At 40.0% G+C, this 16,049-nt stretch overlaps 3 protein-coding genes across 6 annotated transcripts in view; 2 read left to right on the top strand and 1 right to left on the bottom strand.

Moving 5' to 3' along the window:
• The window catches only part of LOC105355408 (NACHT, LRR and PYD domains-containing protein 12-like), a 768,227-nt gene extending 754,625 nt beyond the window's left edge, over positions 1-13,602 (top strand). The window contains exons 13-19 of the mRNA XM_023961860.1: positions 1,756-1,932; positions 4,861-5,037; positions 7,442-7,618; positions 8,909-9,085; positions 11,696-11,872; positions 12,666-12,839; positions 13,154-13,602. Coding sequence (XP_023817628.1) covers positions 1,756-1,932; positions 4,861-5,037; positions 7,442-7,618; positions 8,909-9,085; positions 11,696-11,872; positions 12,666-12,839; positions 13,154-13,160 — 1,066 coding nt within the window. The 3' untranslated portion in view covers positions 13,161-13,602. The remainder of the gene's footprint in view (positions 1-1,755; positions 1,933-4,860; positions 5,038-7,441; positions 7,619-8,908; positions 9,086-11,695; positions 11,873-12,665; positions 12,840-13,153) is intronic.
• LOC110013798 (gastrula zinc finger protein XlCGF28.1) overlaps positions 1-16,049 on the top strand; it is a 989,290-nt gene that overhangs the window by 530,638 nt on the left and 442,603 nt on the right. The gene's annotated exons all lie outside the window — the stretch shown is intronic.
• Positions 1-16,049, bottom strand: part of LOC101169839 (NLR family CARD domain-containing protein 3) — a 1,010,604-nt gene that overhangs the window by 683,247 nt on the left and 311,308 nt on the right. The gene's annotated exons all lie outside the window — the stretch shown is intronic.

Raw genomic sequence — 16,049 nt, 5'->3', positions numbered from 1 at the left:
AGCCATAGAATAATCTAGCGTTCCTTTCCCACACTGAGGCGCGGAGACCTAACCTGTTTTAAGGTTCTTTATTCTGGTTACTGCAGGCCGTAACCCACGCCATACAACTAATTCAGCAACTCCTCAATCTCTCCCGCTGAGAGCGCTTCACCCAACTTTTTTATCCTCTCACTGCCAATCCGGTCCTCATATTTCCCTTATTCGGCCCATAGCTGAACCTCATTGGTCCAAACTACCCAACAACAGGCTGAGCGACACAACTGAGAGCCAATCAGCATCTCTGCTTGATGCGTTCAATGAACTCCAGAATTTAGAACGCGACCCAACAACCGCCACCCAGTCCAACTCAGTCCGCAAAAAAATGTTTCAAACTAAAAATACAAGTGAATGTGAGCATTAGATGTCATTTCAGGACTTTTAAAGTACAAAGAGTCTGTGAATTCTTTTTAATAACATTGTTATGCTGTTGCTAATAAATAATGAGTATTTCTTAGCATGAATGAGACTTCTGATGCTGCATGGTTTTGCTGAGGGTCTAGTCTGGTTGATACGTGGTGAGTTTCAGCTTCATGCAGGCGTTGAGACGTTAAATGTGATCGTAGGTTAGTCTAAATGTTCTGTAGATGTGAGAAAGACTGCTCACATGCAGCCGTGGAGCCAAACACACACTCACACACTGCAGTATATGTGACAGGCAGCGTGTTTTAAGTTTTGACAATACCTGCGCAATTCACCTTGCTGCCTGTGCCCACCCCCACCCCCCCTTTCTTCCTCACACATCCCGTCCCTGCAACTGCGCGCTCTTTCTCAGAGACGGGAGAGCGCAGTGGTAGTTCACAGATTTCAGGCTGTTACAAACTGTGTGAAATATTAGATAATATTGAATTGACAGTGGTGCAGATTTTTCTCCAAGCACCGCTACTACTGCGCATGAATACTTAATGAGGTTCTTTCCATCCACTCTGAAAGGCTGAAGCTCCTGCTACTCTGCTTTAGAACAGGCTTTCTGAACTCCAGTCCCCAGAACCACCAACCTGCATGGTTATAATCTTACCTGGGTTCAGAAACAAAGCTTTAGAACACACAGAATGAAGCTGTGGCTGTTTCTGAAGGTCTCCACGAGAGGCAGACCATGATACTACCACCGCATGCAGCTCCAGAGACAGGAGGAGGAGCAGGTATCAGGAGCAGCTGTGGATGTAGACAGTTGTTCATGGATCTGTCAGCACCGACAGCTGCATGTTAGTCAGTGACTGCACTCATGTTCACAGTCATGCTCCAGCTGATCCTGAAGGAGACGTTGCCATGGAAACAGGTTTCTCATAGCTGGAAGAAACTTATATTCAGGATCAGACAGGAGAAGATGCAGATGTTGTTCTTCAAAATGAGTCTGCCATCTGCAGAGTTTGATTGTATTTCACCTTCAAACCCAAAAAAACAACAATGCTGAGTCATCATTCCACAGAGAGGTCAGAAGACTAGAGAAGTGAAGAAACACTTTCATGTCAATCAGCTGGTAACAGACCCCGCCCCAGAATGTGATGTTTCCATGAAAACATAAATAGCTTCAAGAAACCATCAAGTACAGATTTAGAAAAGCTCTTTCAGAATAGAAACAGTCACTTTAGCCTCTTTCTACCAAGAAGACCTTCTGGAAAGTTCTGCCTGAAGATTGGTGCTAAATCTACCTGGAACTTCATCCCAACCTGAATTCATCTTAGGATCACCTGCTTTTGTCTTTGTTTCTCTTCACAGACTTCCAGAACAATTTGGACTCTCAGAGACTCACTGTGAAATTGTGGCCTCAGCTCTGAAGTCCAAGCCGTCCCACCTGACAGAATTGGATCTGAGCGACAACAACCTGAACGATTCATCAATAAAGGTTCTGTGTTCTGGACTGGAGAGTCCAAACTGCGGACTGCAGACTCTGAGGTCAGAACATTGAAGCTGCTGGTTGGTTCATTTCTACATTTGTAGTTCTTCACTGAAGCTGAAAGGTTTGGATTCAAATACTTTCTGGATTTTCCAAAAAATTGAACATCTTTGATTCTTTGAAGAGTCTGCAGTGGAAGAAAACAGTTGCTTAGGGTTTCTTTAGAACAAAAATGTTTCCTGGCAACAAAATGTTCAGCTGTTGAATCATTTGACAGATTTATAAGTTTAAAGAGTCAGAAAACAAACAAGAACTCAAACTGATGACAGACTAGTCATCCTGATCAAACCTGCCTGAAAGCTGACCAAGGTCAAAGTTCAAATCAGACACATCAGAGCACGTGAGCATGCACGTGAACACACACAGACACAAGTGTGAGTCAGAGAAAGGAGAAGAGTTTTGTTGAAGAGACATTAAATAATTTTGTTTTTTTAATTTCCCAGTTCCTGTAAAATCTATTTTTCACAATAAAAGGGTTCTGGTAAGTTTTCATAGCCAAAACATTTGCATATTTTACAAATATTGAAGCTAAAATTGTTGTACATTGTTTTTTTGTTTTTTTCTTTTGTTTTTTATTCAGGAGAAGATTAAGATCAACAAAGTTAAGAGTAAAGATGTTATAACAATTAACAATATTATAATAAAGGATTTAATGCAAAATATAAAGTGAATTCGTTTATAGTCAGCACGCTCCACCACAGCAACACTTTTATCAGATATCAGTGGTCCAGAGTGTCAGAATATCTCAGTTTATTTCAAAGCTGAAAGATTTAGTTAAGTTCCCATTCATTTTTTTCCTGGCAGTTGGATTGTGGAACTGTGGATGAGTGGAAGCCAAATTTATTCATTACTCTGTATAGGAATTGCCAGCATTCCCAATCGAAAGCTTTTTCTACATCTGGATTTATCATGTGTTTTCAGATTATGTTGCTTATTGTTTCATAATCAATAAGGTTTTTCTAATTCTAATCATTGTCTGATGAAGCCAGTTTGAACTTTATGAGCAAGTGAAGTAATATTCGAAATCAATCCATTTAACCATTTTCAATAATTTATTAATCATTTATTTTATTATTTTTTGGTATTTTTTTATAATAAAGTAATGCGTGAAGTGAAATAAAAAAAAAGTCCATAATCTGTCGATTGTCCAAGGTTGGTATTCCTTCTTCTGCTGATTAACAACCGTTCTTCTGGAAACTCTGTTTCCAGAAGAAACTGAGTTTCACACAGACCTTTAGTGTGCCGTGACTCAAAAAAGTTTGAAAAACACTGGTCTAAACTACCAGAAGAAATTCAGAGAAGTTACTATTAGTTCATAGTTAATTAACAGGATGTTGACAAAAATGTTTGTCAATTTTATGTTTGTTCTGTAAAACCTAAAAACATTATAATTCATTTGTAGAATGAAGGTTTTGTTTTTAAATGGAGTAGATCAAACAGTTTAGTGTTATATTTATGTTCTCTTTTGAAACTTGAAATATTGTTTTTCATTATAGTTTGTATTATAAATGTCTTTTCTTAGTTATCTGAAAACATTTTTGCATCATGGTCCTTTGGTTCATCTGTCATGTTTAAAGTATGAAATAAACATTTCAATCTAAATAACCTGCCCATGTTTACACATTTCTCTTATGAGCAGAATGTTCAAATTTGACAAATAGTTTTTTGGTTTATGTCGTGATATATATCATTATTTCATAGTGACGACACGCAAACAGCTCGTTTTCATGGCATCATTGGTATCATAGCATCAGTGTCTAATAGCAGGATTTTCTATGCTAAGGTTCTTAACTGGGTTTTGTCCAATTTAGCTTTGCTGTTGTAAAATTCTTCAATGTCTTTTTTCCAAGTTTTCATGAATTGGCAACTTTGTTTCAATGAATCTTTATCCTCTTTTAAATATCTACAGGGGGTTTAAACTTTCTTTGTTCACTAGAATTTGTGTCTGATCCATTAAAATGTCATAATGATTTTCCTATGGAACTTTGTTTTTACCCATAGTTCAAAGTGATCTTCAATTCTCTCAACAATTTGGTCGTGTCCTATATATATAGTGCACTATATAGTGCATTCGACATGTAGTAGTGCTGTCCGAATCTACAATTCCAAAATCGAGTGCCCTTAAATTTCCCAGAAGGCTCTGCGAAAAAACAATGTGCATCAATGCTCACTAAATTGGCGAGTATAAACCACAATGCATTGCTCTGAAATTTTTTGCAAAAACAGAAATATTTAAATTTTGATTTTTTGTGATAAACCATCAATGTTTTCATCCTCAGAAGATGATGGATTTATAAATGATCATTGCAAAACGTTCATATTAATTAGATATTCACTTTGTGATATCGATAATGTCACATTTCAACACTTTAATTTCAGTCTCAGAAGCGGTCCATAGAAAAAGATACAAATACAGCATACATAATAAAAAGTAAAAACATATATATAAAGTAAAAAGAGTACAGTATAATCGCTGTATCCAGTGTTTCCTGAGGGCAGAAGTGTAGCGGCATGAGCGTCTTTTGGGATCAGTCAGAGACATGATATATGAGTTCTTAGATTTGTCCAGGCGTTCCATGAGGCTGTATGTAAGCTTACGCAGTAGAGCTTCACAGGTGGGGATGTGATCATCCACAAACAAGAGACAGGCTCTGTACCACCTGGGCACGTGTAGCAGAAGTCTGAAATGCTTTTAAAATCAAGGGCACTAGATTTAAAAGCATTTTAAAGTAGTATAGTATTTTTTATTCAGTAGTTAGGGATTAGAGTGGGGATTCTGACACAATTTCTGATCCAATTTGGAGTTCAAGATGAAGGAAAACATTTGAATCTGACATTTGTGAAATCAGAGCTTTACTGAATTTACCAAATTCCTGGACCTGCAGCTGCATCACTGCTCCTGAACACACTTTTCTGTCTGATTGCAGGTTGATGGGCTGCAGTTTGTCAGAGATCAGCTGTGAAGCCCTGGGCTCAGCTCTGAAGAAAAACCCGTCCAATCTGACAGAACTGGACCTGAGCTGGAACGAGAACCTGCAGGATTCAGGAGTTGATCATCTGTGTGGTTTTCTGGAGAGTCCAGACTGCAGACTTCAGACTCTGAGGTCAGACTCCATGTTTCAGTTATGTTCAGATCAATATGATGACAAAGTTGTGTTGACACTAAACTGCAGACATGAGGCACTTTGTCATTGCTTCCTTTTTTCTCTCTGCTTTGATCTGTATGTTAAATCTAAATGTTCAGGAGATATGCAAATTTAGCCATGCCTATCAAACATCTTCCACTAGTCAGCCACACCCATATCGCTGTATCATGAGACACGTCAGTAGGAGAACAATTTGATGAAGAATTAAATGCAAAATGTGAAAAGAATTAGTTTATAGTCAGTACACTGTAAGTGTTGTCTGGTCTCGTGTCCTTATTTCCCAATCCGTCCATGATTTTGTGCTGCATAACCTCATAATCAGGCTGCTTTTGGCAATTTCACACAGTCTCTAAAGGGCTTGATCTTCAATCACCAATGATGTCTGGAACTGGTGATGTAGGACCCACATTACAGAAGACCAGGCTTGATGGTAGAAACTCAAACATTTAATGAACTGAAAACAGAAAAAAACCATAGTAGCAACAAAAAGGTGACAAAGCAGAACAGATGAGCTTGATGAGGAAGAAGTGAAAACCAGACACTTCAATACACTGAGGGTCATGAACTAACATGAAGAGAGCTGTGGATCATGATGAACCTGAACCTGGTGATGCTAACAAGGACAACAACATGAAAAGACACAAGACAAATGAGTTGATTTTGTTGGTCTCTTTAATACAGTTAAAAAGCCCCCATGCACCCCCCATGAGGAGATGGCTGTCAGTCATCTGTAATCTGAACCAGTTGAAGATCAGGACATTTCTTATCTTAAAAAATCAAATATATTTAAGTTATTCATAATTGGCATTAAGACATTTCAAGATTAAAGATCAACTTTATTAATCCCCGAAGGGAAATTTAGTTTTAGTAGCAACAATTCCTTGCGGTGCCGATCTAACAGCAGCACCAAAGTTACACCTACTTCAATTAATTTGAATGAAAGTAAAATAACTGTCTGATAACTATGTTTTTTGTAAAGCTGACTTAAATAAAAATAAATGGTTTATCTTAACTGAAGCAAATAATTAAGTTAGATAAAAGTAAGAAAATGTATCTTTCCAACATCCATATGTGGTCTTATCACCCTCTCACGGTGGAAAAAGTATTATCTGAGCTTCTTCATCCACTGAATCATCTTCAAATGGACACGCCATGCTGCTTCACCTCTCTGAAAACAAACTAACCTTCAACTAAACCTGCTCCAGACCAGGTTATGTTAATTAGATCACTTCAGACTTTTGGAAATAGCAATGAATCCCGGCGTCATATTTCTTGAACTGATTTGGCTCTTTGATTTATTACTCCATGTTGTTTCAGACGTCCGTGATCAAACACTTCTCAAAGTCCTTCATGGTGTTCACAACCAGAACCTTGGACCGGTCCGGTGGGCCGAGTGGTTTGACGTAAATCCTGCAGCCTTTAACCCAAGTGTTCTAAAACTGCTTACGCTTCCTGAGAATCCTGGCATGTTTGGAGATTTCAGCATTCCTTCTGGTCAGATGGTCGTTCAGATAAGCAGGAGAACCTTTCAGATTATTTTTTTGATTGATCAGAGCTAGCTTGTGTTTTTGATTAACAAACCTCATGAGGATGCATGGTTTATCCGTCTCCTTTCTCCTGGGGAGCGCTTGGCAGGTCTCGATGGTATTTAGATCCAGGGAAATCCCTTAAGATGTGAGAAATGAATCCACTTGGTGTTCCACCACTCTCCGTTTGAGAGGGACTGCTAGCGTTATTAGCAATGCTAACTCCAGCTGCATTTAGCTTTGCCCGAGGTTTGATCGGTAATCCAGTGAGAATGACAATATTTATCCTTACTTGTTGTTCCACATCGTCCAGTCTCTTCTCCATAATCTCGACCCGGTTTTCTCGTTGGTCGTTTTGACCCCTCTTCCATTAGCTCTAAGAGCGGAGTTAGCTTAGCATTCACTTGTTCCATAAAAGGATACAACGCAGCTTGGATTTCATCAAGAGACTTTTTAAGGTCTTCGTAGTCGGGGTTTTTCTTGGGGGCCATGGTCAGCTCTCTTTTTTGGAGTAAATCAACTTTTTAAGTCATTTGAAGATAGTTGTATAGCCGCAGAGAGCCACACACGCGTCCGTGCTGTAACCCGGAACAGGAAGCTGTTTCATAATGAAAATGTAGCTAAATGAATATAGAAGGTGGGAGAGAACCCCCCCACCCCATCCCCAAATCGTAATGACTTTTCATTTACAGGTCAGCACAATTTTTCAGTCAATAATTTCAAAATGTAATATGTCTGTCTGTCATTAAGTCGGGTCTCACCTGACTGAATGGACAAAGTTCCTGGACCTCCATCTGCATCACTGCTCCTGAACACACTTTTCTGTCTGATTTCAGGTTGATAAACTGCAGTTTGTCAGAGATCAGCTGTGAAGCTCTGGTCTCGGCTCTGAAGAAAAACCCGTCCAATCTGACAGAACTGGAGTTGAGCAGGAACAGGAACCTGCAGGATTCAGGAGTTCTTCATCTGTGTGGTTTTCTGGAGAGTCCAGACTGCAGACTGCAGACTCTGAGGTCAGACTCCATGTTTCAGTTGTGTTCAGATCAATATGATGAGTACAGATGACCTGACAACGGAACGACAGAATCCTGAAAACAGAATATTATATTAATGTGATTTGTTTGTTCTTGTTGTTTGTGTTGGTGAACATTGTTTTATAATCTTACTACATTGCCATAGTAATTTTGTTGCTATTCTGGTGATAAAGAGGACAGACTATATTGTTGTTATTCTTTTAATTGATTCGATGATGCATAGGGAGGGGTGAGAGAGAAGAGAAATTATGACGCCATGAGTTCATGGTAAACTCGCGGCACTCTAGCAGACTGGAAAGTTTGAGAAAATGAGTTAAGAAGTCCAAGAAAATCCTATGTTTGTTAAAAACGAACAGAAAGTGAGTTCAGAATAACCTGTTTCTGGTTTTGAAAGTTGGTAAGGACTTTAAGGATGTGCATGGGACAGTTGAGTTTGAGTCACTGGTCTGTCCGAATTCTCACCCTAATCCTTAACTACTAAAAAACTATATAGAGCGGGACTATCTAGTGGCCTGGATTTTAAAAGCAATTCGGACATAATGCTCACTGCTTTTTTTTTAAACGGAGTATATAACATCTTCAATTTCACAAAGATAAAATCTAATTGATATGAGTTTTTTGCGATTATCATTTATAAATCCACTGTCTTCTGAAAGGAAAAACGTTGATATTAAATAATACAAATAAATACATTTTTTTGGCAAACATTGTTCAGATGCAATGCATTGTGGTCTATATTTGCCAATCTAGTGTTGGAAGTGTAGCACTACAAAATGGCGAACGCACTATGTAGTGCACTATGTAGTGAGTAGTGAAGGAATTCGGACACAACCACTAACGCAGTAACTGTAAACATCGGGACAGGACGAAGAAGACGAAGAAGAGAGGTAAAGGCTTTCAGATTGACTCTGACAGGACCGTCAGAGTTCATTGTAATAAACCATCAATGTTTTCATACTCAGAAGATGGTGGATTCGAAAATGATCATTACAAAACGTTTATATCAATTAGATATTCATTTTGTGATATCGATGGTGTCACATTTGTCTGAAATGCTTTTAAAATCCAGGCCACTAATTTTAAAAGCACTTTAAAGTAGTGTAGTATAGTTTTTTAGTAGTTAGGGTGAGGATTCTGAAACAATTTCTGATCCAATTTAGGGTTCAAGATGAAGAAAAACAATTGAATCTGAGCTTTACTGAATGGACCAAATTCCTGGACCTCCAGCTGCATCACTGCTCCTGAACACACTTTTTTGTCTGATTGCAGGTTGTTGGACTGCAGTTTGTCAGAGATCAGCTGTGAATCTCTGGTCTCAGCTCTGAAGAAAAACCCGTCCAATCTGAAAGAACTGAACCTGAGTGTTAACGAGAAAATACAGGATTCAGGAGTTCTTCATCTGTGTGGTTTTCTGGAGAGTCGAGACTGCAGACTCCGGATTCTGATGTAAGACTCCATGTTTCAGTTGTGTTCAGATCAATATGATGACAAAGTTGTGTTGACACTAAACTGCAGACATGAGACACTTCCTCATTGCTTCCTTTTCTCTCTGCTTCGATCTGAATGTTAAATTTAAATGGAATGGCATTACACCTAAGGAGAAAATGTAAGAAGAAACGCTCAGCGGGCCGTTTTTTTCATTGGGATGGTATTTAATGTCTTTTCCACCAAGGAGGAATTTTTATATTACTTCCACTAAAAACCACAACAAAGTGGATTGATATTTATAACTCTGTAAAGGCATACCTTGTAGAAAAAAAGGTTCCCATTGAAAAACTGGTCTTAGTAACAACTGATGGGGCACCAGCAATAACGGGATGTCACTCAGGATTTATGGTTCACTGCAAGGCTGACCCAGACTTTCCTTCACTTCTGAGCTATCATTGCATCATCCACCAGCATGTTCTCTGTGGGAGGCCCATGGGATTTGGTCATGTTATTACACCTTTTATTAAAATCATCAACTTCACTCGTGCAAAGGCCGAGCAACACCGGAGCTTCAAGCTTTTCCTTTCTGCTGAACATGGTGACCTCCTCCTTCACACTGAGGTGAACATGTTCAGCAGAGGATAGGTTCTACAGCGCTTTCTCTCTTTGCTCAGTGAAATCAAGGATTTCATGGAAATGTGGGGAGAAGACACCACTTTACTAAGTGATACTGAGGGGCTGTTGGATCTGGCTTTCTTGGCAGATGGGACTGAAAAAAAGAACAATCTAAACCAACAATTACAAGCCAAAGACAAAAAATACGTGACATGATCAGTGCTGTGAAGGCATTCTAAGTAAAGCTCAATCAATTCAATTCAATTCAGTTTTGTTTGTATAGCCCAAATTCACAACAACAATGGGCTTCGTACTGGTAATTGTAAGGTAAACATACAATCAATAAGGATCATAAATGCGTAGAATTCAATAGGATAATACTAAAACTTTAACTAAACAGACTAACTAAACCCTTTTATGGTAAGGAAAAAAAAATGGAAACCAGAAAAACCGAAGAAAACTCAGGGATATACGCATGAAGGAGGGATCCTCCCCCAGGCGATTTACCAGAACTCAAAGAGAAGAATTAACTTATCTAACTATACAACTACATATTTAAAGTCCAGAAAATGATCTTCATCTCAATTCTCCACCAAGCTGCTCTGAAAATGGCATCATCATTTGGGTCGACATATCTTTGTGAATCTGCCTTTCCTGACATGAATGTCATTTAGCCAAGGTTCAGAACCAGACTGACAGATGAGAATTTCAAAGACTCCATCAGTGTAAACGTCAGTGGAAACACTCCAGCTTACAGCTCTCTGGTTGAATCTATGCAGTGCTAGACTTCTCACTGACAAAATCTAATATGAAAGTTATGAAAGTTTTCCCCACAATTTGTGCTTTGTTTTGACTTCACTGTTTTCCGTGTTATTATGCAAAAATAGCTTAGTGAGCATAAAAGGTGGGAGGACACCCCCTCCCTCTACGAAATTGTAATTAATTCTAATTTACAGGTCGTCACAATTTTTCAGTCCACATTTTTAATATATAATCTGTGTTTAACCCTTGTGCTATCCTGGTAACTTTAACATTGGGAGTTGGGTCATCTAGACCCCACTTGACAGTGCGCTGAACCTTTTTTCTTCAATGATTTGTGATCTTCACTGGTGTCCAAGGATTAAATGAAATCCTCTCCACCTTTATCCGCCTTTGTCATGTTAGGAGAACACGTCAGTGGTCATATTGACCCCATAGGATAGCACAAGGGATAAAGAAACTCTGATTTCACGATATGAAGATAAGAGGAGTTAAGGATCAACTGGTGTTTGAACAATTCCAAATTCATGTGTGAACTTGATTGTGGTGAAATAATCAAAGCTCTTTAAATTACAACCAATGAGCATTACATTGTTTAATGTGCAATAATGATTACTGGCATGTTTATATTACAATCAAGAAGATATTCATTTCCTTTACTTGATCTGCAATATGTAGCAATAATCACTGGTTTATTGTGATTATATGTTATAATAATAATAATTGATGATTATTATATAACAGTTATCGTTACTGTTTACTGAAATCATGAAAGAATTTTTTTTGAAGACTATCAATCATTTCTAGGCACTGGATTTTGTAACTTGGAAAGTATGCATCAATTCAGAACCGGGATTATATGAGCTCTCTTCTTCCCACTCCTTTTCAAGCAATAAATCAAGCTCTACTTAACTTTAGTTAATGATCATTATATTTAATTAAGCAAATTTGTTTGTTTTATTTTCTGTTAGTTTTTTATGTATGCATTTCATCATTTCTCTAATGAGTTTGATAAATCGGTGTAAATTCTTTATTGCTTTGACTACAATGCTTGAAATAAATAGATAAAAATCAAATTGACCTGTCCAAGGTGTTCCCTGCCTTCGCCCATAAGTGGCCGGGATAGGCTCCGGCAGCCCCGTGACCCCGTAAGGGACAAAAACGGTACAAGATGAATGAATGAATAAAATAAAATCTGTCAGTCTGTCATCGGGGCATCACTGCTCCTGAACACACTTTTCTGTCTGATTTCAGGTTGTGGAGCTGCAGTTTGTCAGAGATCAGCTGTGAATGTCTGGTCTCAGCTCTGAAGAAAAACCCATCTAATCTGATAGACCTGGACCTGAGCAAGAACGAGAAACTTCAGGATTCAGGAGTTCTTCATCTGTGTGGTTTTCTGGAGAGTCCAGACTGCAGACTAGATACTCTAAGGTCAGACTCCATGTTTCAGTTGTGTTCAGATCAATATGATGACAAAGTTGTGTTGACCCACAGTGAGCAGAAATGTCCAGATTCTGATCTGCAGCAGCATCTTCCTGCAGCTGCTAGTTCTCTTCAAAGATCTCCAGAAGAACTTCTTCTTTTCTTCCTGCAGCTGCTTGTTTCAAAGCTTTCTGCTGACATTTGTGCTCCACAAAGTTCTGCTTGCAGCCATCAGCTCTTCTTTGGAGCTCCCAGCAGCTTGTGACTCTTCATTCAGAGCTGAAGTCATGGATCAGGGATCAATGTCCAACATTTGCTGCTGACTCTTCCTCATCACTTCCTTCTTCTCTCTGCTTTGATCTGTTGGAGCTGAAAGTCTCTGGCTTGAAGGGCTGCAGCAGAGAAGGACTGGAAGATCATCTCCTGAAAACTGGGATGAAGACTTTCCAGCATCATGCTGCTGAAATTTTCCCATGATTCAGTGCTGTTTGGAGAAGAGCTGAGCAGAAAGAGGAAGTGGACTTTTTCTGCTGTTGCTGCAGAAACATCAGTTGGTTTGGATGCAGCCACAGGCTGATGTTTGACTTTCACACATCTGGACTTCTTTCCTGAAGCAGCTGCATGTTGTCCTGAATGTTCTTCTTTTCTGCTTCTGCTGGACTCTTCTGATCTGCTCTTGTTGCTTCACATCTTTGGACTTTTTCCAAACTTTCTGATCTTCTTCAGCTCTAAACTCTTTAGAAGAACTGAAGGATGAAAAACATGAACTTTTTCTGAACTGAACTCTTTGTTCTGGATTCAGGTTGAACTACTGCGGTTTGTCAAAGACCAGCTGTGATGCTCTGGTCTTGGCTCTGAAGTCCAACACGTCCAACCTGACATACCTGGATGTGAGCTACAACAACCTTCAGTCTTCAGATGTTGAGCAGCTCCAGGATCTGGTGGAGAGTCCAAATTCCAAACTGGAGACTCTGAGGTCAGTAGAGGGTTGGAGTCAGTCCAGCTGCTTCCAGATGTTTGGTCCTAAAGTTAGTCAGAGAGCAAAGATGCAGTTTCCTGTGAAGCTGCAGCTTCTCAGTGAAGCTCTGAGGGGAATGATGACAGGCTTCAGGACAACAGTCAGCCAATCAGAGCAGCAGAAGCTCCAACAGGTGAAGATGACAGGAAGCTGCTGCTCTGAACAGGACTGAAGCTCCTACTGCTCTTTCTGCTGCTGTGCTGCATCACTGACTGACAGACCAGGATCAGGAGACACTCCTTCATCTCTGTCTCTCTACTTTCTCTTTGCAGGTTCTAAAGGCTTACTTCCTCCTGCTGTCTGCAGAGTTTTTGTGACTATGTTGTGATTCTGGGTGGTGGAGAGCAGAGTGGTGGAGGAATCAGAGGAAGTATATAGTAAAATAACATCAGAGCTGCAGCATACCACTGCCTTTTCTTTAGCATCAAGTCTACAGTTATTGTGCTGCAGCTCCCCCCGTGGATTGATGGAGAATTGCACTTCCTCTTCTTATTCCTACTTGGAGTGTTTATCTGAAACATGGGTTTGATTCAGATTTTCAGAAGTTCCAGGATCTGGAGAAAAACAGACCTGCAGACAAACAGATTCTTTTCTTTTTCATCACTTTCTTTTTTGATCTACATTTGACGAATACCGTAATTTCGGGATTATAAAGCGCACCCGATTACAAGCCGCACCCACCCATTTTCATTAGTGACAATCTAGGTATCATACATAAAATTACAAACAGTAACCATATAATCAACATTACATCCCTCTGTTATGAGGAGGAGGTTATTAGGGGCTAAAAGCGGGTCTAACCCCCGGCTCGCCACATCGTTGTCAGTGTTTAAAGAATGAGCAAGGAGCAACAGTGGATGGAGGGGCGAACGGAAGAACAGCTCTCCTTCCGCTTGTGTCGCGGCAGCAATATGGTAGTAATGAGGCTGGTTAAAAAAACACACCAGTAAAATAAAGCAGTGGTGACTGAAAAGCGCGCGCCTCAGCGCGGCGCGTGCGTCAGAAGTTTCCTTCCACAACAAACACTGTTGCTCCGCGGACGCCTCTGCGCTCGCCAAGCGGGCTCTTTGTGTCCCCTTTTATCTTCTCCGACACCCCTGGCCAGGGCGGCTCCAGGGAGTAGCGCTTCGTCCCCATTGCGCCTGTGGACGGAGCGAATCGTGTATGTGCAGAGCAATTGGACTAAATACTGTACGTTTTGTGGATGAGGGGCGGATGCGTTGTTACGTGTGGGAGCCTTCAGACTGCCATCTATCCCGCAGCTCTATGTGAACGAGCAGCAGGAGGACATCTCTCCATCTCACACGGAGGCTGTGAGCTTTTCAATGCAAAATTCCGCTCAGTCATTAGATACCGTTAAAACGATCACGTCAATTTGTGTTTCCAGTCGTGTCCCGACAAAATAAAGGCTGATGTTATTCCCACATATTTACGTTCAGCCAATCTGCAGATTGCAGCTTTTCCCGCATTGAGTCATGTTCATCCAGGCTAAATGTTGTTAGCACCTGTTAGCCTTCACCTAACCATACTTCCGGCTTCGTTCTGCCAGAAAAAAGCACTGACCACACAGATTAAAAATAAAATGATGAGCGAACAGGCCCTTCATAATAACCATAACATAACAATAATAAAAGTACGTTTAAAAGATCATCTTGTATATTACGGAGCTGCTAATAGATGGACTAGTGTCACTGTGACTCTGAGGTAAATTCCCTCCTGAGCATGCGCTGTTCTCTCCGTCGCGCAGCTGACTGGCTTTTCCAAACCCGTTGGTGATGGTGTTTTTTTTTTACGCTGCTTTTAATGATTGCTTTTAACTTGAAAGCTGCATCATATTGTAGTGGCGATCACATGCATGTTGGGTCTAATGGCACCAAAGGATTCTGGGATGCGGCCGGGCATGCGTGTTTCTTTTTGTTGAACCATGACTGAAGTGTCTAAGACCTGAAGTCAAGTCCATGCTGTTTGGCTGTTAAGAGGTGTGTTGAAAAATAAATGGCTCGTTGCTTGGAATTGGATAGAGTATTCAAACCATGCTCTGAGACCGAAAGGACGTTCATGGTGGCTGCCAATTAAATCCATAAATTAGCCGCGTCACTGAATAGGCCCCAGGGCTGTGAGCGCAGGAAAAAAGTAGCGCCTTATAGTCTGGAAATTACGGTAGATGTTAGTTTGTGATGGACCAATACAAGGCTTGAGGGAATCATTGACCAGACAGAATTTTTCTGGATTAGATAGATCTATGTTTGGGTTATGGGAAAAACAGATATTCAGGCGTTGGATCCTGGTTCTGTCTCTGGAACAGGGAAAGAACCAGAACTCTGGATCACAAGATTCTGGTTCCAGATTTTTAAACTTGATTTCTGTTCTCCAGAAACTCTCATTGACAAACAAACACACAGTTTTATTCAGAAACCTTCCACATGGTCAGATCACCACAATGTTGGTAGTACAGATATAGAAAAACGCTGTGGTCACATGACTCACTGGTTTGAATTCAAGTCATTTGAAGTCAGTTTTTCGGAGCAGAAATCCCATCTGATCTCAGTTTGTGAACAAAAGTCTCTCAGTTGATTCATTTTTCCATCATCTCTGTTTTGTTTTTGACAAAAATATTGACTCATGCAGTTTGAAAGACTGAGTTTTGGTTTTATTGTTTTCCAGTTTTCTGATTGAACTTTCTTTTTCTTGGATTTTTGTGGGTAAAACTGTTTTTTTCATGCTGAGAGCATTTTGAGCTGCAGTTTTTTAAGGATTTCTATCTAAATCCAGTTGAATCTCCTCATTTTCTAGAATGTATTAAACTAGTAGAAACTTTCTGAGCATAAAGCCTGTTTTCTCCAGAGGACATGAATGAACAAAATGGATCTTAGTGAGCAATGACAGCCTCTGGATGCAGAGAATTACGTGAATGCAGTTGCGGCAACAACACCAACTGCATTGAAGCAGGAGGGAGAAGGGAAACACATTTGCAGGCTGTTTGCAGAACTGCATCTTAGTGTCAAAAGGCTTCAAACTGAAAGCTGTCTGTAAAATTCTTGCAGCCTGTTTGGTTCTAATAAATTGTCTTTTTAATCAACACTGTGTTTTCTATTTGAGTCACGTGATGCACTTGACAAGTATGGCTGCTTAGAGCGATCTGCGCTTCTCACTGTGTGTTTTTACTGA

The sequence above is a fragment of the Oryzias latipes genome, chromosome 2 (assembly GCF_002234675.1).
Source record: "Oryzias latipes chromosome 2, ASM223467v1".
In the NCBI taxonomy this organism is placed as follows: Eukaryota; Metazoa; Chordata; class Actinopteri; order Beloniformes; family Adrianichthyidae; genus Oryzias; species Oryzias latipes.
This window is presented reverse-complemented; position numbering and strand designations above follow the sequence as displayed.